The sequence below is a fragment of the Mustela nivalis genome, assembly GCF_964662115.1.
Source record: "Mustela nivalis genome assembly, chromosome: 7".
Lineage (NCBI taxonomy): Eukaryota > Metazoa > Chordata > Mammalia > Carnivora > Mustelidae > Mustela > Mustela nivalis.
Window position 1 is genome coordinate 127,384,678 of NC_139026.1, and position 24,811 is coordinate 127,409,488.

Sequence of the window (24,811 nt, forward strand, 5' to 3'; positions counted from 1 at the left end):
CCATGTACGGAGAACTTGCAGTAATTCTGAGTTGCTCTGAATCAAGTGAAAGAGTATGTTTGAAATGAAAATTGAAACCCATTTAGGGATCGTGTGAGGCTTCTGTCTTCCTTCCACCCGCGGAGGGGAGCTATTTGCTAAATGCACAGGGCAAAGGGAAGCTTACCTCCGCTCCTTGTCAAGCATGTAAAATTACAGAGATGATGGTAGAAAGTTGTATACTTTGTATATATCTTCAAAGCTGTCTCAGAGACTCTAGAGGATGGTCACCAGGGTCCAGAAATGGGAAAATGTCACGTCCTATGGTGATACAACACAGCCCGGGCCGCAGAGATCAGCGGTCCTCCTGTAGACCAGGAAAAGGTTTCCATTTCCTTCAGCCGTATCATAGCCTTCTAATGGTTTCGGAAATAGAAGGAGAACAGGCCACATGCGTTTTGAAGAGTAACTTTGTGTGTTTGTAAAATAACATTCTGCTTTTGTAGACAGATGTTTGCCATTACTAAAACTAATGGCTACGATAACTTGATGCAAGTTTTATACAGATACAGGACTTGAGAATAACTTTTCTGAATACCGAGAACAGAAAACACTCGTGACTTAATGGACTGGAGATACTTGCCAACTATGAATTTATAGCCAGCACATCCGGGAGCTGCTGTCATTTTCATATCAATGCCACAACTTCTCTAAAGGAAAACTTTAGAGAATTTCTACAGAGAAGATCCCCCCCTCTACCTGTAGGGTAAACCACTTAACCTATCGGTATTGATTGGTCTACAGTCCCTAACTTTCCCCTGTTATCTCCCAGAGCCCTTAACCTACAATTCACCTGATCCGCTGCTAAACTGAAGAATACAAGCATTGGCCTAAAGGAACTATACTTGGAGTGTCTCAAGGATTTGGAAAAGGAAAAATTTCCACTTCTCATCTGGGTAATGGGGTGATTGCCAGTTACACAACACGTACCCCATGCCTACATGTGCATGCCTTCAGGGGTCACCCCAACACCCCCCTCGACTGGACTCATGTCTAAGATGAAGTTACAAAGCAGATTTCAAAAAATGTTGTCGAGGCTCTCCACCAAAAACAAAACAAAACAAAAAACCGAACAGTCATTCTGTTGCGGACCGATAGAGGAAACCATTTTCTTATTTATGGAAGTAGTTTTTCCCAAGTAAATACAAATGTTTGCCAAGGTCCACAGACACAAAGGGGCAACCATCTGAGTCTGATAAAGTGCATGGAGCCATGAAAAGAGTTGAGCATGCTTCTTAACTGTCTTAGTAAATTCCTTTAATATGTTTTATAAGTGGCCAAATGCTTTAGAATTCTCTGTGTTTTGGAATGAACCCACATGCTTTTAAATTTAAGTTAACCAACAGTCAGAACTAATAAATTGGAAAGTTCTCAATTTGAGATTTTTGAGCCCTTGGGTCCAAATATAGGTGAATTTCAAACCTGTCCTGGGCTCTGAGGCTATGTGTGGGTCGCCAAACATCTGGGCGGTATTACAGCTAAGCTTTTTATGGATTTCCACTCTTACTATAACTTTTTTTTTTTTTAATCCACCCACTGATCAGAGCACACCAGATTGAAGGACCAAATCATAAAATCTAATGCACGAACTTTGCTGATGCCCTGTCGACTCAGGAGAGGCTTGTAGGTATCCTCAGTTTCAGAAATGCTCTCAGGAGGACTGTCCCTTAAAGGTGGCCTTTATAAGCCCAAGAACAGACGAGAAAGGGAAAAGTAGATGGGAAGTTAACACCAGAAGGGAAACTTACCTGATGTTGGTTAAGGTCTACTTCAGAGAGAGTGAAAAACTGACCAAGATGCTCTCCATTGTAGCCAGGAAGACACTAACACGCTTCCTAAGTTAGGATTCAGTAGGAGGAACATTAGAGCGTTGGATAAAAGTCAGCATCAAGTTAGATAGAGTGTTTCTGTCACAGAAGAGGTGCTGAACCTGTCAGCACATCAGTGTTGTGTGGGCGATACAAAGACAAAAGACTTGTTTACTAGCTAAGTCTAACTAACTAGCTGGAATTAACTCAGTCTGTGAGTCCTTTCCCTAGAGAGCGAATCCTATGTGCTCATTCTGTGAGCAGGTGTCGATCTGAGTGATGTTGTGCCAACAGTGCCAGGGAATCTCTCCATCACACACCTTCGACCTCCTCAGATGAATCAAAGGAACGATGAAGCGAGAGATCATAGTTTCCAAAAGGCTGAGTCACCTCATATCCGTAACAGCCTCAAAATTGAAAAATAATGTGATGCCCGTCAGGTGATCTGCTCCCCGTCGAAGAAGTTAGCAGCAGGTGCCCGTGTGAACCTGGCGTGTTCCTTGTGGGGCGCAGGGATGGGAGCTGCTCAGTGACCCCAAATGGTTATTTCCGGATGGTAATGTGTTCCTTATTGGAATGTACCTTGGTATTTGTTGCAGTAGATTTTCTTTTCTGTGACCTCAACTAAACCAACCACAGCGTAACTTTCTCCTGAGCTCCACTCTGCGGTCCCTTCCTGAATCCTGGCAGTGAGGACACCACACACACACACACACACACACAAACTCCATCCAGCCCCCCCTCCCCCACCCCCCCATCCCCCCAACCTTGGCTCGGGGGAAGGAAGGGGCTGAGGATGGAGGGCAGCGTGGATGAGGAGCGCTCACTTGCCAGGGCAGCGAGGTGCGGGGACAGGGGCTCGCAGACGCGGAGCCTAGCTTCCGAGTCCTGGCTCTGCAGAGGTTTTTGCCAACAATAAGTCCCTGAAACTCTTGAATTCTCATTTCAATCTTAAAAATAAGAGGGTTGAAAGTGATCCTCAAAATACTCTCCAGCTATGATTCTGCAGCAGATAAAACTCTGTAGTAACTGCTGGTGGAAATATTTCATAAACCTGGAAATGAGAGGATGGCTTTTTTTTCTTTTTTCTTTTGCATTTAACAGTTCATCGTTAAGCACTCCAGTTTTCAAGGCAAAAGATTTCAAAAGTGAAAGCATGTCGAACCACAGACCTAAACCTCTCGTTCTCCAGACAAGGAGGCGTGTCATTTTCTCTAGGGTCTTCGTGCCCTCCCACTCTGCCTCTCAGGTTTAATGCATTGATCTAAGGCTTCATATGGATCAGCAGAAGTCCCCTTATTATGTCATTTTTATTAGACTCGTTTCATTTGGAGATCGGGGAGGGGGGTCCAGAGATTTCTATCTAGCTTCCAGTCAGCCCCGCTGGAGGGGTCCATGCCATCTCGAAATCATTTCGGTCCTGCCCATCCCAGAAGCCTCCCTGTACCATGTGCCTCCTGTAGCCCTGAATTGGGGATTTTTCTCTTCTCGCTTCCCCTCACATGCCTGTTGTGGTTTTAGTGATGCTTTCCACCTTGCCCTTATTATTTTTTTTTCCACACAAAACCAAGCAAAATAAGGAGTTGTAGGCAGCGCCTGATAACGGTTTGCAGTGCAGTTGTTTACGATGGAAAAGCTGAAGATACCATGAGACGTGAAGCCAGATGTTCTGTGCCGTGCTTACACACGGTCGATGCGGAGAACTGTCAGTACTCTGTTTGGAACTACAGATTCAGGGTGTTGCTCTAAAAATACCAGTCAAGAGATCTAGCGTAAAACTCACGTGCTCGAGCCAACGGATCTCGTGAGGGGCTCTTGTGGTTTTGTTAGGTTTGATTGCGTTGCCTTCTTAACGTGCCCGACCCTTTGAAATTTACTTTGTTGACCATGCAGAGCACTCACGATCAAGCTTATACTACGGTTCGTTTTATTTGCTTTTGTTTTATTTTCATTTCTTTTTTTTTTATATATAACCTGTTTTTCCTCTCCTGTCTCCCTGATGATTTTTGAATTGTTTGTCTGTATATAGCTATAGACATAGATGCTACTGGCTTAGATGCAGAAGGAAATGATATTCAAGCCAACCATCGCTCCCCTAAACCCAGTGCAAACAGTGTAACGTCACCCCACTCCAAAGAGAAAAGAATGCCCTTCTTTAAGAAGGTAACATTAACTTCCAAGCTCCCATCTGTCCACCTGCTCACCTGCACTGCGTCACATTTCTAGTCCTGTTGACTGTCTGCGTCCTTTCGAGAAGCCAATAACGTGCATGCTGTGTTATTCTTTGTTTCTTTTCCATGCTGCTGTAGCTAAGCAGAAGCAGAAATCGGTAAGTTGACGTTGACATAAGGTGTGTTTATCCTGCCACTGGCATCATTAGCATTAAGCCCCACAGTTTGGGTAAAACACGGTCATTTCTGTCCTCAGAAAAGAACCTGTCAAACAGCTAATGAAGTCCATGCATTTTCAAACGGACGAAATTCAGCGAGTGACCTGTTAAGGCACTATTACAGTACTTATCCTTTTTGATGGAATAATATCTTACCACCGAGGGACTTTGGTTCAACATCTCCCAGACGTCAAACACTGACGACTTCTATGATGCACCTTTATTGTGCATGCTTATTCTGTCTGTCTTTGTCTCTCTCTTTTTTTTCCAGAAATTTTAACTTCTATGAAGCATAGTAAAACCATTATTAGAATCTGATTTGTGATATCCAGATACATAGCTTGTACTAAAAAAAAAAAAAAAAAAAAAAGTATTCAATTTTTAATTTAGTCAGTATTTAAACTTCTAATCCACTAGGTGCAAAATCTGCAGATGAACAAGACCAGTGGAAAACTGCAGGCTTGTTTTGGCGGTCTACTGTGAGTTTTTCCTATTGTCATCTATAAATACTCTCCCCATGTTCTTGCCTCCTCCGTCACAGTCAGGTCACCTGTCGGATGACGGGGCAGTGGCCGTGCCTAGGTCACCTTTGCCGCTGGCCGGCCAAGATGCTACGCGGTGATGCTCCTCGTCCCCTGACTGGAAACCAAGGGTGTTCCTGAGCTCTCTTGACTCCAGACCTAGTCTGTTTCCTTTCACCCATTTTGTAGCTTGAAAGCATTATTTTTTAAGGACATTCCTCACCCTCCCCCCGCACAAACAATTTCCATTCCGTCCTTTTTGCACGCCACTTTGCAGAGCCAATTGGACTGTCTTTCCTCCCGTTGCTGTGTCCGGCGCAACCGTGGGCAGGCACATCGTGACTCGGGTGGGGACAAAAGCCTCCTCTGCCTCAAACTCTGTGTCCTCGGCTTTTTTGCCCGGCACACAAGCATTTTGCCACGTGGAGGAACTCTAAAATCAGCCACGAGGTGTCAGAGACCGAACTGGGAAGTTTGTTGTTTTGTTTTTGTTTTTGTTTTTAATAAATGATCGTTACTTTTAGAACGCAAGACCTAGGCCCTCCAAAAATTAAAACCTGGATTTTTTTGTGTGTTAACACAGACAGCCCCAGCTTGGTGCACACCCGCACCCGTGCCCCCCCGTCCCCCAGTTTTACCTTCTCGGCGCAGCTCACCCCTGCAACCTTGACTGAGCTCGAACGCTGCTGCCTAGAAAATCAGTATTCCTCAGACGCTCTGGGTTTTCCAGAGCGGTGACACGAACTCAAACCATGTCAGTCGAGATGCCTTTTTGGAAGTTTGCGTACCCTTAAATTCCCAGCCTTTAAAAATGTTTATCACGATTTTTCAGCTAAAGAATTGGAACAAAATAAGGTTCGCGGGAAAGGGCAGATAAAAATGATGGTGTCGGTATCCGTAGGGCATAAAGTACCAATATTCCATCAAATAAGGTAATTTCTGTAGCTACCCTATTGAATAAGAAGCTGATTGATGACCAGCATGGGTCACATTTCTCCAGTTGGCAGCCAGAGATCAAAGGAACCAAAGACCTCTAAAATATGGGGCCACGTAATACAGACTCGAAATGAAAATTCTCGGTAGCAGTACAATTTGTATTCCTAATTCCAATAATGGAAAAGGGATTCTTATACTGAATAGCTAGAAGGCCTTGGCTTCTAAACATTGTCAGTACAATCCCAGGCGGTATCAATGTTACGACAAATGTGCTTATGATGCCTTCGGCACTGGTATTCATTCTTCTGTTAATGATGATGTGGTGAACTTCAATGTAGAGCTCAAAACCAAAGAGACGACCTGAGATTCACAGATGAGACTGTTTTCCATGTTTTAGGTTGCTTTTAGAGTGGTGCTTGTGGCGTTTGTGCTATTATTGTATTATGTTTGTCTTGTTTGTTTTTTTTCCCCCTGTTTGAAAATGTATCTTACCTTTCTTGTGTCTTTTAAAATTAATTTTGAACACGAGGTAAAATTTGAAGGACTAAAATTGGACCACACAGCCACAGCATTATTTCTGCCCCCCTGTAAATATATTTGTCTGCTACCCTGGATGAAATCTTACATGGAAGCTGCTAAAACTGAAATGCTTTTTAACTCCACCTCTCCACCACCACCACCCCCAACCCCTGGAAGCAAGTTAAATTCAATTGAAGTCAGAAAGTTTGTAATGGACAATTAAAAAAATAAAAGTTGATTTATTTGAGAGGGAGGGGACGACAGGGGAGTAGGGGGGCAGAGGGAGAGAGAATCTCACGGAGCCCCATGCAGGGCTCGAACTCATGACCCTTGAGATCATGACCTGAGCTAAAACCAAGAGTCAGATGCTCAGCTCAGAGCCACCCAGACACCCCTGTCATGGGCAATTTTAAGCAACATTTTAAGTAAAATGTTCTTGGGCACCAGGCTGTGCAGAAATTACGTTCACACGTTAGTTTTTCAAATTCTTAAAATAGTTTAAAAAATCTTTTTTCGGTCTCTGTGATTCTGAAAATATATATTTTTTAGACACTCCTTAATGCAGAAAGATTCAGATGACAGTGATTTGTTTACCCCCATGTTTAAGGCCTGATCTCTGTCTTCTGCATTCAAAAAAGTCATTTTGGGTCTGTGTAGCATTTTCTGCCTACCAGAAATAGCCGGCTTTAAATTTATCAAACAGATAAGCTGTTACCTGATTTTTTTTTTTTTTGCAAGATTTTATTTTGACCATTTTATGTGAAGCAGCAAAGCTGAAAACTTTGCAGAGTTTTAGGAACTGGTCCATAATTTAGCTCCTCCCCTTACTCTTCCAAAAGAGAAAGAAAGGCATGAATTAGTTATGTAACAGAGACATTACCTAAACCACTCTAGAGAAGCCTATTAGATGTGCAAGTTGATAATGAAGCTTTGGAGGCCCCGGCAGCGTGACTACGTTATCACATGTTAACTGCCTTCCTTCCAAGACGCACAAACCTTACCTCTTAACTTTTCAAGTTCTGAGGTCTAGAAACTGGAAATCCAAAGCAGTGCGTCACTAACCCGTGATAGTGACCCTAATTACTGCTCAGTGGAACGAGCGTGCCTGTTGACTTAAACTCTCAGAGGAGAGCAGGGATTTTCAAGTATTTTGGTAATGAATGTTATAATGTTTTGAAATTGGGTTTTACCCAGGTAAGACAAACATCTAAGATGCAAAGCTAGTAAGACTTTTCTTTTCTCCGTAATTAACCATGTTAGGCCTGATCCTTCAAGCCTTCAGGAAACTCTCAGATGCATTTGAAAAGCAATATTAACTTCCCATCAAGCCTAAAGCACCTGCTCTGCACGAGGCATGTCTGCTGTCCTTCCAGCTAGGTTTTGTTCAAAAAGCAGCACTTCCTGCTTCCTGCTAGGTTAGTAGTCTTTCTTGAGGAGAGCAAGAAAACCATAGACAATTCAGGAACTTGACAACTTTAGGAGCATAAACCCATCAAGCTTTGGTTGGGTTTATCGAGGAAAGAGGCAAGTAAAAAAAAGAAAGAAAGAAAGAAAGAAAGAAAGTTCTGGAATGCCGGTGCCTCCTATTACACAGTTCAGAAAGAATAATTTATACTTAGAACATTTCAGGTCCTCTTGCCTTTTAAGCATCTGAAGTCCTCTCATCTCTCTCTGCAGACAGAGCACACTCCTCCTTACGATGTGGTTCCTTCTATGCGACCAGTGGTCTTGGTGGGCCCTTCTCTGAAGGGGTACGAGGTAGGTGTCTGCCCCCTGGAATGCACTACACTTGACATTCGCATGCTGACCTGCTTTGTGCTTCCGCCTCCCTCTTGAATTTCAAGCTTAAAGAGCTTGCAGCAGTGAGACACATGATTTTCCAAGCTGTGGTATATACTGCTTCCTGTTTTGATCTGCTTTGTTTTGATGGCTGTTGCTGGGGACCTTTTGCTAAGCTTCAGTTTACTCTGGGGAAATGGTATCTAATGGCGAGCGCCTGAAATCACTTGCAATGTCATCGTCATGTACTGTCACTGAAACATCAGCATAAATTTGGGGAACTTCACCTTTTTCATTGTGTTTGTATCAGAACTCAGCCGTGGGAGAATGGGGCAGTCTCACATGTGCTCAATCCAAATGGGATAAACAGTCTTGGGGACGAAACTGTTTGGTTGTAATTAGTAATATTTTTGCCGTATCTTAATGTATTGCTTGCTCAATTGCAGGTCACAGATATGATGCAGAAAGCGTTGTTTGATTTTTTAAAACACAGATTTGAAGGGCGGTGAGTATTCCCCAAATCCTGGATTTTGTGGATTCCTCCGTGAAGGTGGCAAAACCCGGGTGGGACAGGGCATGTGATCGCAAGAGAAAACTACCCTCGGTGGTCTGTATGGCGACGGGCAGTGAGGTTCATCCAGTTCTGTCGGATTCAGTAAATATTTGTCGTGTTTGCTCAGTATCTCCTCAACCCTGGATAAGCCAGCGCTCTCTTCCTGCACCTGTGTCTAAGCTGAACTTGGCCACATTCCTGTTGACCTGTCTCACCCTAAATTCATGATTAGCTGGTGCTTAGGGCTGCTCAGCAATAATACTCAATATCTCTCTTCCATTCACTTTTCTGCTCTTCAAGACTTCCGGACCATCTCCTCTCTCAGCAATCCCCCAAACTCCTCATCTCTCTTCCCGATGAACATGCTTCCTCTTTCACAGAGACAACAGAGGTAAACAAACAGAGGAGAACTTCCAAGAATTCTCCCCACCACATCGAGTTCGGCTTCAGTGTTTGCCTGAGTGTCCTGCTTTTTTCCCTTTCACTGTGCTCCTAGCCATGGCCAACCCACCCAGTTGGGCTCTAGATCCCATTCCCCATCCCGACACAGCTATAGAGTCCTTTCCTTTCTCATCACTGTTGCTCATTCTCGTGGGAACTCCATCAGCATCAAAGGATGTGGTTATTTCTCCCTTCGATGGAAGTTTGAACCATATTCCCCTCTAGCTAGCCCATTTTTCTCCTTTTCTTTCCAGCAAATCTCCTTCCACACGTACTACATCCTTGTTCTCTTCTCATACTGAAATGTACGCCAGTTAACGCATCCATCACTCAACCGATCATCAGTGACCTTCACGTTGCTAAATCCAGGGGTGAGCCTCAGTGCTCCTGTTAATTGGCATATTGGACTGCTTCTTCCTCTTTTAACTCCAAGCAAACACACTTTTCTAGGTTTTCTCTTACCTCACTTTGTCTCCTTTTTCTCCTTGGCTGGTTCTTCCTCATGGACTAGACGCCTTGGAGCCCCCAGGACCAAGGCCTTTGGTCTTCTGTCTTCTGCTTGCATTCATTCCGCGAGGGATTTCATTTGATGTGTGACTTGTCAATAGCATTCCTTTGCGGGTCTGTCCTCTGAATTCCAGATCCTTGTATCCAACTGCCTGTTCAGTCTCACCACTGAGATGTTGAATGGACTTCTCAGACGGAACCTCCCGGCTCCCTCCGAACCTGCTCCTCTCCTAGTAGCCCATGCCTCATGTACACCTGCTTCGTCATTCAGACCCAAGACCCATCCACCCTGAATCACCGAGTCATTCTTGACTGCTCTTTTTCTCTTATGTCCCACATCCAAGTGCCATGGTGTGTTTCTTCAAAATATATCAAGAACCGAACGACTTCTCGCACATCCTCTGCTATCCTTTTGGTCTAAGACCCTGGATCGCGTCATGAATAGCCTTGTAACTTGTATCTTTGCTTCCGTCTTCGCTTCCTTGATCTCTCGTCAAAATTCTGCACAACTGAGGCTGCGCGACTCTGTTAAACTGTGAGTGTGTCTCATCCCGGCTTTGTTCAGATCCAACCAGTGACTTCTCTTTTTACTCAGCATAAAAATTGAAGTCCCTGCAGGGGCCTTTAAGAACCTCTCCGGTCAGACCGTCCACACTCCCCAACCCCCTCCTTACTTCCAACTTCATCTCTTATACTCTCCCGCTTGCTCATTCTGCTCCTGCCACACTGACTTCCTAGTGGTTCCATGAGTGTCCCAGACAGCCTGGTATATGCCCACCGCAGGGCCTTTGCATTTGCAGCTCCCTGTGCAAGGAAGACGTTTCCATCAGATACTGTCCTTGGTGTGGGTGCACACAAATACATACTACACTACACACACACACACATACACACACACATTCTCTTTCTCCCGTCCTTGACTTTTTCCATAACTCTTTTATATATTCTATTAATGAACTTTGTTGTCATTCTCCCACAGTTAGAATATAAACTCCATGAGGGCAGATTTTTTTTTTTTAAAGATTTTATTTATTTATTTGTCAGAGAGAGAGTGAATGAGAGAGAGCACGGGCAGACAGAGTGGAAGGAAGAGTCAGAGGGAGAAGCAGGCTCCCTGCGGAGCAAGGAGCCCAATGTGGGACTCGATCCCAGGACGCTGGGATCATGACCTGAGCCGAAGGCAGCCGCTTAACCAACTGAGCCACCCAGGCGTCCCGATTTTTTTTTTTTTTAAGCAGGCTCCCTGCTGAGCAGAGAGCCCGATATGGGGCTCGATCCCAGGACCCTGAGATCATGACCTGAGTTGAAGGCAGAGGCTTAATCCACTGAGCCACCCAGGCATCCCGCATTTTTTTTTTCTATCTGCTGTGTGAACTCTTGTGTTCTCAATGCCTGGAACTGTGCTCAGTGGGAACAATACGTGGGTGAGGCTGAATGAACGTCTCCCCATGTGCACCTCCAGCTAAAGAAATGGAGAGGTGTCAACCATCAGTGGAAACCTTGAGCGGTAAACTACAAAGTAAAGGAATGGGCAGCTCAGCCCCTGTGTATCCAAGGTGCACATGGCGTAAAGGGAGGAAGGATGGTGGACACTGACAGGGATGTTACCATCCTAAGAAAGGTAGCTAAGATTTCACTCACTTGAATTAGAAAGAGAAAGGTTGGGCTGGTGGATGGGTGTTAAGTGGGTGAAGGAATCAGGGCGTGACACAGCGTCATGTGGAAGGCAAGCTCCTTAGAGATCCTCAAGGCAAGACTCTAGACAAGGAGCAAGTGGTGAGAGAGCCAGGGCTGTCTCTCGTGTGCCATGTCCATCGGCTTGGACGTAATCCTTTTCTTCTCTTCTCCTCCCCCTTCAGCTTGCTTCAGCAAATTTTATTGAGCGGGTGCTGTGTGCTGGGCATCGTGAAGAAAACAAGTCAGGAGAGGGTCTTGGCTTCATGGCGCTTGCTTCTAGTTAATTGGAAAGAAGCCTTAAGTCAGAGAATCCGGGGACACTGTGGTCAAAGTTAAGCCAGTTCCTGAAGCATCAAAGCTATGATAGGAGTCTAAAATGGAAACTTCGAAATTTAAGCAAAGGGTAGCATACAGGACTAGTTTGTATGTCTGTAGTTTTTTAAAGATAGATATTTATTTGAGAGGGAGTGTGCACGCAAGTAGGGGGAGCAGTGGAGGGGAAGGAGAGGCACAAGCAGACTGCCCGGTGAGCAGAGAGCCCAAGGCGGGGCTTGATCCCAGGACCCTGAGATCATGACCTGAGCCGAAGGCAGACGCTTAACGGACTGAACCACCCAAGCGTCCCTATATTTCTATATTTTTAATAAGACAAATTTGGTGCCTCTACTCTACATTCCTGTCCTTCTCACATCCTAAGGATACAAGTACAATAAATACATAGTATCTGTGGGTTTCAGTGTTCTTTTAAATTTCTAAGTATACTGCTTTCTTCCTTGACCATACCTGCTCCTAGAGCCATTTGTAATTCATATCAACTTTTAGCGGGGGAGGCAAGACCACACGGTAACCTACAGCAGGACAAGGACAGGACTGAAAGAGACAGTAAAAGAAAGAAGAAATTATGTTTCCAGGTGTAAAAAAGACTATATAAACAAGGCCCACATAATCAAATGTTCCTTATTTGACTTTTTTTTCCCCATAATTGTATGAAATATGTTTTAGTTTGTGCCAGGAAAACACAGGGTTTGGCTTGGTCCAAGGCTGTCTGGCACTGGCCACGTGAAAAAGACATACCCCTGATCGGGCTCATTTACCGTTCAGTTCTTTATGCTTGACTCTGTCATTTATCCTAATTTGGGGTTGTCTCCTTGCGCATACACACCCAGAAAATTACTAGACAAAGCACTGTGCTTTCCCTGAGTTAACCCACTGCGCTTTCCAAAATGCCAAAGATGGAAAATGAGATGGCATTTCCTTACTGTTTAAACCTAGTTAAGTTCTGAATTTGGAAGACCGAATCCAGCCATAGGACATGTCTTGGCCCCCTGTTTGAAAGTGTCGGTCCATCCAGATTGATTTCATTTAAGAACAAATGAACAAAATATCTGAATGTTGTCAGTCTGCTCTTTCTGGCCAGAAGTAATTTCCACGGCTTTCTTAATGCATCTGCCTTGGCTCATTTGACTCAGAGCTCAAGTTCAGCATTCTAGGCTTCAGAGTACCAATTAAAGATCCTCAAAGGAATTAATAGGGACCATAAGATACACTTAAAAAAATCCATGCAAAAAATTTTTAACCCACGGCAAGACATCCAGAGTACCTGAATCATTCAGTGTCTTTGGTTATGGCAGCAGTAGGGGGAGAAAACTGATCCAAAGTATCAGGTACTTCCATATACATGTAATTTTAAAAGGGAGAAATGAATTACTCTTTCATTATCTATTAAATAAACTAAATTTATTTTTAAAAATTTAAAGCCCAAGGGGAAGAAAATATGAAAGGAAGTGTTGGTGATGAAAAGATTCTTGACGGAAATTCTTTTCTGTTCCTAAACCTAGTTAAGTTCATTTGTTGAAGCCCTGGGGAGTTGTCAGAATCGTGATCCTGGCTGTCAGATCAAGGAATAGATGATAAATCATTACCGTCTTTCTCTTGTGTGCAGTAGAGTATCCCGTTTACAATCAGACCCATCCTAACCAGCTGTGTCATGTAAACAAAGCAACCTTCACATTCCCCTTGTAGGACATTGACAGGTAAATTAACAAGGAAATTGAGGATGAGAAGGAAAGCTACCACCAGTGATGAATTCGGTTTCCTCCCCAGAGAATGAAAATGTCAGCTCTCGGCACTAAAGTGTCTGGAATGGGAACAGAATTGTAGGGATATGTACACTGCTGAATCTTCCGCGAGAGAATCTTACTGGAAATCAGTAATCTTGGGTAACATTACATCACTTTATTTTGTTGTGTAGATCATTTACTTAGATGTGAGACAACCTCTAAACTGGTGGTTATCTAGCCTGGCTGCACATTAGAATCATCGGCAACACTTTAAAAAATAAAACACCAGCCCAACAACAAGGGCTTGGGTTCCGTCTATGACCAGCTGAAACCACATTTCCAAGGCAGGACCTCCTGTAACTGTAAAAGCTGGTACGGCAATCTTGATACATTCCGAGAAGGTTAAGAACCACTACTGTAGGGGTGCCTGGGTGGCTCAGCGGGTTAAAGCCTCTGCCTTTGGCTCAGGTCACGATATCTCAGGGTCCTGGGATCGAGCCCCGCATCAGGCTCTCTGCTCAGCGGGGAGTCTGCTTCCCCATCTCTCTCTGCCTGCCTTTCTACCTACTTGTGATCTCTCTCTCTGTCAAATAAATAAGTAAAATCTTAAAAAAAAAAAAAAAAAAAAAAACACTACTCAACTGTATTGTCCCCAGAATTTGGCCCTTAGGATTATCAAGGTCTCCTTTTTGGCAGAACCCCAAGTAGTGACAATTCCCAGAGCATAACTGTAGGAGTTGAAATAGAATAGTGACCTAACTTCGCACAGCCTACTGAGCTAAGGCGAGAAGCAGGTCAGTGGATTCTCAGCTGAGCAGTACCACGCACAGAGAGGTCCGAGCATGTGGGAGGAGGAGGACGTATTCAGCTGGCTCCATTTCTTACTATGTATTATGACTCTCTGGATAATATTCCAATGAGCCGTAGTATACACTGTAATGACTCTGTCTTCTGTGTTTTCCTTGAGATAAGGAATATACCTTTCTACGCTTGCTTTACTTCCTCTGTGTTTGGCATTAACTCAGCCCTGAACCCCCCAGCTGTCGGAACCTCCTCACGGTATCCTGAGATGCATCCTGTTGTCACTCCCTTTGTCTTCTCGAACCTCTGGGAGCGTTCTGGCCATCTCTGGTCTGGACAGTTTCTGTCTTTGATGGGTGCACATTTGTCATTCCAGGACATCCTTCAACATTATTCTGGATATTCCTTTAGCCTTCCTCTTGGGTCGGAGCCCCTTTTCCTTAGATCCATTGATCTGGGGCTTTACCTTGTCCTTTCCGCTGACCGCGTTCTCTGGTAGGTTCCCTAGAAAAGTCCGTAACTTTTTGAGGCCCTGAATGTCTAACCCTCCCATTTCACTGACAGTTTATTTTTTTTTTTTAAGATTTTATTTATTTATTTGACAGAGAGAGATCACAAGTAGGCAGAGAGGCAGGCAGAGAGAGAGAGGGGAGGAAGCAGGCTCCCTGCTGAGCAGAGAGCCCGATGTGGGACTCGATCCCAGGACCCTGAGATCATGACCTGAGCCGAAGGCAGCGGCTTAACCCACTGAGCCACCCAGGCGCCCCTCACTGACAGTTTAAATGGCTACCGAATTTATTTTTTAAGATTTGATTGATTGATTCATTCATTCATTCATTCGACAGAGAGCAGAAGTAGGCAGAGAGGCAGGCAGAGAGAGAGAGAGAGAAGCAGGCTCCCTGCTGAGCAAGGAGGCCACCTTGGGCTTGATTCCAAGACCCTGAGATCATGACCTGCGCTGAAGGCAGACATGTAACCATCCGAGCTCCATATGCCCCCTAATGGCTATAGAACTTTGATTGAAATAATTTCCCTTTAGGATTTTGAGGACTTTCTGCCCCATTCTCTTCTGGCTTCCAATGTTGAGAAGAACAGAAGACTTCCATTTCAGACCCTCAATGTGGGACCTGTATTTATTTATTTGTTTGTTTGTTTGTTTGTTTGTTTTAGTTTCTTTTCTTTCATTATTCTCTTTTTTTCCTGAAGTTCTTGTGTTATTTGGAAGTTGAACCTCCTGGGTGGTTCTTTCATTTGTATACTTTTTCTTCTGTGTGCTCTGTCTTTGCCTTTTTTGGTTTTTTTTTTTGTTTTTTTGGTTTTTTGTTTTTTTTTTAAAGATTTTATTTATTTATTTGTCAGAGAGAGAGCGAGCGAGAGCGAGCACAGGCAGACAGAGTGGAAGGCAGAGTCAGAGGGAGAAGCAGGTTCCCTGAGGAGCAAGGAGCCCGATGTGGGACTCGATCCCAGGACGCTGGGATCATGACCTGAGCCGAAGGCAGCTGCTTAACCAACTGAGCCACCCAGGCGTCCCTGCCTTTTTTGTTTTACCCTCTAGAGTTTCTTAACTTTATGTCCCAGCTCTCTTTTGAATGTTTCTGTCATTTTTGATTGCCAAAAACTCATTCTGAGTTTCTAAATAGAAATTTGTTATAGTTTCATAGATATAATAATGTCTTAGCTTTCAACTTGAAATACAGCTGACCCTTGAACAACAGGGCTTTGAACTGTGGCTCCTCTTCTAGGAGAGTTCTGTTTTGTTTTCAATAAATATATTGGAAAATTTGGGGGAGGATTTAACAATCTGAAAAATCTTGCCAGTGAACCACCTAGAAATATTGGAAAAATTTAAAAAAACTTATTATTGTAAGAATACAGTGTATAATATATGTAAGATACAGAATATGTATTAATAGACTGTTTAGGTGATTGGTAAGGCTTCCTTCCAGTCAACAGTAGGCTTCCCCATCTCTCTCTGCCTGCCTTTCTACCTACTTGTGATCTCTCTCTCTGTCAAATAAATAAGTAAAATCTTAAAAAAAAAAAAAAAAACCAACACTACTCAACTGTATTGTTAAGCCCAAAGCTCATGGTGGATTTTGACTACCCAGGATGTCAGTGCCTCTAACCCACACGTTGTTGAAGGAGTCAGCTATATTCTGCATTTATTGATTTTTCTGTCTGGGCTCTCATTTCAGAGGTTTTCCTAAGATGCTAAGTGAACACCACAGTGCTCCAATTTAAAAACGGGACATCACGTAATCACTTGGAAATTGCATACTCGTAGGTGAAGCTTGTTGGCTTGGTGCTTCCCTATAGGACAACCTCACCAGGCCATGTCCATAGGAAACCTCCAGGGTTACTGTTCTGGAGTCTTTTTCCTTGTGGCCTTTTCCCTCAGGTCAGATGTCCCAGGGACAGAGCTTCCTTTTTTTTTTTTTTTTTTTTTTTTTAAAGATTTTATTTATGTATTTGTATCGTGACTTGAGCCAAAGGCAGAGGCTTTAACCCACTGAGCCACCCAGGCGCCCCAAGAGCTTCCGTTTTGATCCCTGGAGTATTATAAGCCTGGCTGTCAAAATTGTAAGATGGGCAAGAGGCTGGAGGCTCACCATTTAGAACCCTTTCTTTTCCGTCTAGTGGCCCTGTCCTCACTCTGCCTAGGGTCTCCTGGTCACGGGCCCTGCGTGTGATTGCCTGTAGAGAATAAACTAGCCATCTTCTATCAAACATTCCCTGGCAACTTCATGTAATTAGAGGGGAGGTGGAGGGCTCTAACTCAGAAACGGACTTTTCACCAAACCTTTAGTATCCCTTTTACCATTGCCTTCAAAGGTATTGTGAGGCTTCTGTTTTACCCCCTAGCTTTTCCTATTGTATATTTGGCTCTCTGTGGTCTAAATCATTTTACTGGCAACAGTAAATGCTCTCATTTCTACCACACCTAAAATGCCCCCTAAGCCCCGCAATACCTTACCACCAGACACAATACCCTGTCTTCTCCACAACAGCAATCTTGAGCTTTAGTGATTTTACCAGGTAATGTTCTTATCTATTGCCCATCTCTTCCACTAGACTCTTCTCTCTCTGAGGGAGACCGTGTTTGTCTTGTTCTTACTCATTCTTTGTGCCTATCACAGCACCACACTTCCGATGCGGGGGCTAAGAATACAGGTTTTCGGCAGCCTGGGTTCAAGCCCCAGCTCCCCCTTTTAGACGTAGACAGTCTTGGATGAATATTTGGCTCATTTTCTTCATCAGCAAAAGTGGGACTATAAGAAGCCTCTCTGCTAGTGTTGGGATAAGTCAGAGAGATATACAGCACTTAATACTTGGTAAGCAAACAATAAATGCCGAGTAAGGAGGTTCGGGATAAGCAGAAATGAAGGATTTGGTGCCCTAACATCTTTTCATTTGAAAATACTGTTCACTATGCATTTCAAACTTAAGTGAGTTTGGGGAATGTACTTCTATCCCCTTGTATTCGGCTAATAACCGTCTTCTGTTACTGTTTTCCCCCCAACAGGATATCCATCACAAGGGTCACGGCTGATATCTCGCTTGCCAAGCGCTCCGTGTTAAACAATCCCAGCAAGCATGCAATAATAGAAAGATCCAACACAAGGTCAAGCTTAGGTAAGTCTGTGCACTAGACTTGCGCTTAGGCTATTTAAACATTTCTCTCCGGAGGCTGCCAATGAGAAGATCTGACTAGATGGTAATTCCATGTGTCACAGAGCAGAGAAGAAACGGACCCACGTTGCCAGTGGCTACTGCTACAGTCTTAGTGATTTCATGCTATGGAAAGATTTGTTATGATAGTTTCAAGTTAAATATTCCACTGGCTGTCAGGATTAATGTTTTGGTTGTGGTGTTCTTTTGTGGGGTTTTGTGGGGTTTTTTTTTTTCGCCAAAGTGAGCTTTGCTGTCTACAGACTAAAAACTCCTGGCTTAGCATTGGTGTTACCATGGGCAAGTTCATGAACTTCTGTAGTGTCTCGTTTCCTCATCTAAGCAACAACAACAACAAGAGAGAGAGAATATTAACTACCCTGTAGAATTACTGTAAGGATTAAACACAGTATGTTCTCCATGAAGGCTGGCTATTATCCGAAGACCCTCAGTAATGGGATTGTAGCGGGGATGACATCATTTTCAAGATAGTGTTTGTAAGGGGTTGGGACAGTGTTGAAATAAAAAATGAGGTCAATTCCTGGCCATTTTTACTTGATACCTGTATTTTTATTTGTAAAAACAATATAGAGATTTTAGTTAACAATTCTATAGGGTTATGTTTGGATACTGTTTATTAACGTCTACTGATTTGTTGAAATGACATCCTTTGCAGCTATTTCTTCTCTGTGGCATTTACTTGGAGTCTTAGGTTAATTGCAGTTACACAGTAACTTACTGGGTTGTTAGGTTTCTGTTACTACAATTTTTTTTGAGAATTGTTTGAGAATATTTTGTAAATTTTTTGCCTCTTGTTAGGTTTCTGTTATTACAGAGGTTTTTTTGAGAATTGTTTGATCTTAGTTCATTTTTTTCCTGTTTATATGTTAAATATTTAAGTCCATTGGGAGACTGGTCTTTAACATCAACGTTTTTAGCTAACTCTGGAGCATATTATATAAATCATAGAGAAACTAGTACAATTAAACTTTATCTGTTAGTAATGTCTAGAATACCTCATAAAACTCAGTTTTGTTCCTAACAAACCCTCCCTGACTACAGTTCATTTTGCTTATAGTAACTTCTTTTCTTATTCTTACATTCTGTGACCCGCATTTTTGATGTTCACGGAAATTGTTAGAAAATGCTCCCTTCAGTGACTCGCCTCCTTAACAATGTGAGTTGTTTACACTCGTACGGTACATCAGTGGCATGGATTTGTTTGCATTTCAAGGCCTTTTGTAACTATCAGCTATATATTATTTTTAAAGGACTGTTCCACGTCATATATTTTATTGAGCATATACTAGACACCGACTATCTGGGGGTACAAAGATGAATTAGATGAAGGCGCTGCCCCCAAGGAACTTGGTATAACAGTAAGGCAGAGAAGTTAAGGACCCATTGGAGTAGAAGGTGGTGAGCACAGTGGGCGTGCTTGGAACTGGTTGCCAGAGAGGGTGCCGGCCCCTGAGGAAGGTTTTGCAAGGAGCTAAGCCTGAGCTGTCTTGAAGCCCCACAGGGTTTAGGCAAGACAGAAGGGAAAGAGGTAGAGAGGGTGAAAGGCACTTAAAACTGAGTAACAAGAGGCTTCTAGAAAGCATAGGTTCTTTACCTGAGCTGTGAGTGTATGGTTTAAACCAGAGGGTGAAGGCAGATGACGCCAGAGAGGCAGAGGAGAGATAGTAAGGAATTCAGAGCTTATCCTTAAGGCTATTATAGAGCCAGGTATCGATTTTAGGCATGTATTCGTCCATTTAACAAATACTCGAGTGCCAACCATATGCTAGGCATTACTGTTAAGTGTCGGAGACAGAGAAGTAAAGGACACCACATCCTCACTCTCATAGTTTTTGTTTCATAGGGAACACATGGACAAAAGCTAATAAATGTAGATGTAGAGTCAGTGGTTAAGGAATCTGGGAAGAAAAAGCAGGTTAAGGGGTAGAGAGTAAACTGAGAAGAGTGTGATTTTACATGGGGAAGATGGGAGCCTCTTTGAGGAAAAGACATTGTAGCAGAATGATTTGTTGTGAATTCTTTAGCCTTACAGCTACCTGTGAAAAGACTGTTTTGGGGAGAGGGAGCTGAAGGTGCAAAGGCCCTGTGGCAGGAATATGTGTGATGCATTTTAGGGCTAGTGAGGAAGCCAGTGTTAACAGATGTGGAATGACAAGGGGGGACCAGGAGGTCAGAGAGATTGTGCCTGATCATCTAGAACTTTATAGGGCTTTTATAGTGGATGTGGTAGAGAGGTGTAGGAAAGCAGACCCTATGACACAATAGGACTTGTGTTTTAGAACTATCGCTGACAGCACCGTGGAGAAATGCATGGAAAGGAGAAAGAGCCAAATCAGGGAAAAAGTCAGACTCTCTTAAAGCAGATTCAGGGAAAAACAATGTACTCTGGGCAGAAACTAATAAAACCAGTGCCTTGAGGAGAATCTCTGTCGCAGTGGGCTGGAGATGGGACAAGAATTGGACAGGGAGGTCATTTCGTAGGCTGATCTCATCCCTCAAGGGAGAGGTTCAGAGAGGACTGAAATCAGACAGTGGTACAGGGAATGAGTAGAATGAAAGGAATCCAGAGATAAGCGAGTCCAGTATTGGCAATCTGGAACATGAAGAAACCAACTCCAACATGATCTCTAAGGTTTTCCTTTCGGGAGTCGGGTCATCGATGGTGTTATTCTGGGGAGAAGGGATTGAGGATGAGGGGCTAGATGGAGTGGACCGGTCAGGGGGTAAGGAAGATACTGGCCGCCTTTGTGCACAAGTTGAATTCGCAGCGTTTCGGCTCCCCCACATACCCGGCAGGCGATCACCTGTATGCACAGACCCGGAACTCGGCACCGAGGACAGGACTTAAGATGCAGCCTGTTCTCAATATTCACAGTAGTTACGCTGTCATGGCTCATGTCATGGCCTGAGCCAAAGACAGATGCTTAAGTCTCCATGAATACTGAACTAGCAAATACGGAGTCTGCTCCCAGGGAAACACAGGGGGGAGGTTCCTCTGTAAGTATGAGAACTTGGTTTTTTGGTTGTTTTTTGTTTAAGATTTCATGTATGTATTTGACGGAGAGGTCACAAGTAGGCAGAGAGGCAGGCAGAGGGAGAGGAGGAAACAGGCCCCCTGCTGAGCAGAGAGCCGGATACGATGCGTGGCTCGATCCCAGGACCCTGAAATCATGACCTGAGCCAAAGGCAGAGGCTTAGCATGATGAGCCACCCAGGCGCCCCAAGGACTTGTATTTTTTATAGCAGCCCCAGGAAACAGGTCATGATAACACACAGGAGAATGGTCAGGTGATACCCCTTCTGTGTCAGTAACATGCTGAATAATAAGTTATGCGTGTTTTGTGGACTCCACTACATAGGAAACATGTTTATGATCTCACAGTACAAAACTGATACTTAAACTCTCCAGGAATGTATGTATATGTGGGTATGCTATACCTTAAGATTCTTCTACATTTAGTAAAGGTTAAATATGAGAGGATCTACCTCAAATCTAACAAAGGAGATCAGTTTTAGCATTTACATCTTTTACAAAAGGATGGAAGGTCCAGTACAGTGAAGGCGAATTTGATAGGTAAAAATTTGCTTTAGAAAACTTCTGTTACATAAAAAAAAGTAGAGTATGTTGCCTTTGGAGTTCATTTTGCTGATGTACCACTGTATGATAGAAAGGAAAAGAAAACCTTGAAAAATTTCAAGCTTTAAGTACATCTTCTGTACTGCTTTAGGTTGGTACGGAACTTCTCTGCATGGACACGTGGCTTTATTTGTACTCCTAAGACTCATTCAAGTTCTAACCTTTTGTCCCCTTTGCAATATTGGTCAAGCATCACAATTTAAGATATCTACATTAGCTATGCCAATGGTAAGGAATGCAAATAAAGAACATTACAGTCTTAGAAATAAAAATATTACTTGAATGTTAATAGTTATGGGGGTGGGTATCCAGTTAATTGCCAATTCCAAGTTCAGACTTTTAAAAACAATATATTTAGATAATGATTGTACTGCTTTCTAAGAGGAGTCACCTTGGAGTTTCTCAAACTGCACAACTTCTTCAAAAGTATGGTTTGGTTTTACCCTAAGCACCTTCCCAGAGACAAATCAATTAGGGGAATACAGTACATCCTTGTACATGTTTGTACTCAGAGATGTGAGTATAGGGCCTGTGTGTACCACTTGAGAGCAAAAATCGTGTGCTGAAAGTGGGAAAATATTGAGCAAATATACAAGAGTTAAGGAAGCACAGGTGGGTTTCGCTGTGCACGTGGCAACAGTTGCAGCTGGTGGCATACAGGGAGTAAGGAAAGGCATTCACCTTGGGTGTTAGCAACCCAGGTGGAGAGATCACAGTGTTGCCAACCTGGTAAATACTCTTAACCCAACTGAAGAGCTAGCTTAGGTCATTTATTTTGTCACTTATCGTGTGATGGAACTGTTCTCTCTGAACTGTTGTGCTGGATGCATGAAACAACACATATGATAAAATCCCGTACAGCTCAACAGACACACCTACGGGGATACAGGAGAACTGGAGAAATCTGGAGAGGATTGGTGGGTCATAGTAATATTTTGGTTGTGATACTGCATGATAGCTTTGCAAGAGGTTTCCATTGGGGAACACTGGGTCAATGGTACAAGGGCTCTCTGTGTTTTTCTTACAACTGCATGTGAATGTATCATTATCTCAATGAAAGGGTCAACTAAGCAGAGTTCATCACTTGGGTTATAGCACCAGGGACTTGAGAATGGGGATGGCAAACTTGAGAGCGTTCAGTTCCGTGGTTCTTGAAGTGTGTTCTCCAGATCAACAGCGTCAGTATCATGGGCCGTTAAGGGATGACTGTTCTAAGACCCCAGCCTGACCTACTGCAGCAGAAACTCTAGAGGTGGGGCCCTGATAGCCTGTTTGAATAAGCCCGCCACGTGATTCTACTAGCTGGCAAAATGTGAGGACAACCAGCCTTGTTCAGGCCCATCGCTGTATAGCAAAGAATCTAAGAGCCAGGGGTGCGTGGGTGGCTCAGTTGGTTACGCAGCTACTTTGGCGCAGGTCAGGATCCCAGGGTCCTAGGATGGAGTCCCATGGCAGGCTTCATGCTCAGGGGGTATCTACTGCTCCCCCTCCCTCTACCCCTCTACGCCCTACTTGGGTGTGTGTTCTCTCTTTCTTAAATCTTAAAAAAAAAAAAAAAAAAAAAAAAAAAACTGAGAACCACAGGAAATGAATAGCTCTGTGTAGTTACACTTTATACTAAGGTGTAAAACGAAGACTAGACACGGGGGTCTTGACTAGCAGTCCAGATTTTTTTCCCAGGAGGCAGTGCCATCTGGCAGTGATGCCGATTGCATGTACTTGACCATCTGCCTTCTCTTCGGAAGAACGGAGAGCAAAGGGCTGATGATAGAAAGCTATAAAATTAGCCTTGCAGATGAACGTGGAATTTATGTGACTAGTTGATCTTTTGAATCTAATTTCTTTCCTCCTTTTGACCTATTGCCAGTGTAGCTGTCTTAAGACATTAGCACAGTCTTTGTTCCACAACACACTGATGCCCCAGCTCCAGCACTCTCTCTTCCCAAAGGAGTAGTTCACGTTGTCTGCATACATTTTGGTAGTCAAATTTGTTATTTAATTGGCTCATTCTTTCAACAGAATTTGAGTGCCAACTATGTACCAGGCACTGTACTGTGAGGGAAGGAAGAGAACTCATTATGTATTGCTCTGTCATTCCACTGCCTGCTGGGAACATTCTCAATCCTGTCATCGAAACTCAGTGGGATAATTGTTAATAGAAGTAGGTACAAAGCAATACAGTAGACTCCTGAATGACGGGGGTTCGAGGCACCAAGCCCCACACTGAAAATCTAGGTAGAACTTCTGACTCCCCAAAAACTGAACTACGAATAGCCTACTGCTGTCCCTAAGCCTTACTGATATCATGAACAGTTGATAAGCACATATTTTGTATGTTAGATACACTGTATACTGCCTTCTCAGAATAAAGTAAGCTACAGAAGAAAATTATTACCGAAATCCTAAGAGAAAATACATTGACAGTGCTTGAAAAGCACTTACTGAAAAAGATCTTATTGATCTTTTTTTTAAAGATCTGCTTCTAAGGGAGGGACCCACAGGGTTCAAAGCCGCATTTGTTGCTCAAGAGTCAACTGTACTTGACTCTTGACATTCATTACTTACTAGGGGTCAGACACTGTAATTAGGAACATAGGTAGAACTTACTGAGCTTGAGGAAAGGAAAAGGTGCTTAGAGGAGGCTTTAGAGATTTTCTTTTGGGGGACAAATAAGGCACTTGTCAGAATTAGAGTTTTCTGCTTAGTGATTATGAAAATGGCACTGCAGTTATCATTCAGTAACTAGATACTAGAATAATATCACAGTTTCGTTATTAACCAACCACTTAGATATTCCTATATAGCACAATGAAAGTAACAATCTCATTCCGTTTTTATTTCCAAGTGTTGTTCAATTGCAGAAACTTCTACACAAAGTAACTTTCTCTTCTTTCTTGTCTTGGAGAAAACATTATGATTGTCCTTGGGTGTTGTTTTTAGATGTCAGATATAAATTTTCATTTTACTGGTGCCAGTTTTAACTCCACAGGTAGAGACAGTAGGATATGGACGGATGAGTTAGGCCTGCCCATTTCAAGATGCAGAGTGTGTGCATCCTCTCACTGGGTAGGATGACTCTGATGGACCAAAATGACTTCAAGACCATTTTTCAATTTCAGGAAAGCATGCCAAGGAAGTCTTTGGCATTTTTTTTTTTTTTTTTGAGATAAATTCTAAGTGTGATGGACTCTGTCAAAGGAAAATCTCTAGTACCAGATATATTGCTTGCCTCTCTCCCTTTTTTTTTAATTGAAGTGTAATTAACATGCCGTGTTATATTGGTTTCAGATGTACAATATAATGACTCAACCGATATACACATTTCTCAGTGTTCATCAAGATATGCATACTCTTGGGTGCCTGGGTGGCTCAGTGGGTTAAGCCGCTGCCTTCAGCTCGGGTCATGATCTCAGGGTCCTGGGATCAAGTCCCACAACCGGCTCTCCGCTCAGCA

At 43.3% G+C, this 24,811-nt stretch overlaps 1 protein-coding gene across 15 annotated transcripts in view; it reads left to right on the forward strand.

Annotated features, from left to right (window-relative positions):
* The window catches only part of CACNB2 (calcium voltage-gated channel auxiliary subunit beta 2), a 385,488-nt gene that overhangs the window by 347,985 nt on the left and 12,692 nt on the right, over nucleotides 1-24,811 (forward strand). For 9 of the 15 annotated variants that reach the window (XM_082742043.1, XM_082742054.1, XM_082742044.1 and 6 more), the window contains 4 exons: nucleotides 3,877-4,010; nucleotides 7,890-7,970; nucleotides 8,438-8,496; nucleotides 17,554-17,663. In XM_082742043.1, the coding sequence (XP_082598169.1) occupies nucleotides 3,877-4,010; nucleotides 7,890-7,970; nucleotides 8,438-8,496; nucleotides 17,554-17,663 (384 nt within the window). Of the gene's footprint in view, nucleotides 1-3,876; nucleotides 4,011-4,156; nucleotides 4,177-4,653; nucleotides 4,716-7,889; nucleotides 7,971-8,437; nucleotides 8,497-17,553; nucleotides 17,664-24,811 lie in introns of all 15 variants that reach the window. The other 6 variants (XM_082742051.1, XM_082742046.1, XM_082742048.1 and 3 more) reach the window with 2 other exon arrangements.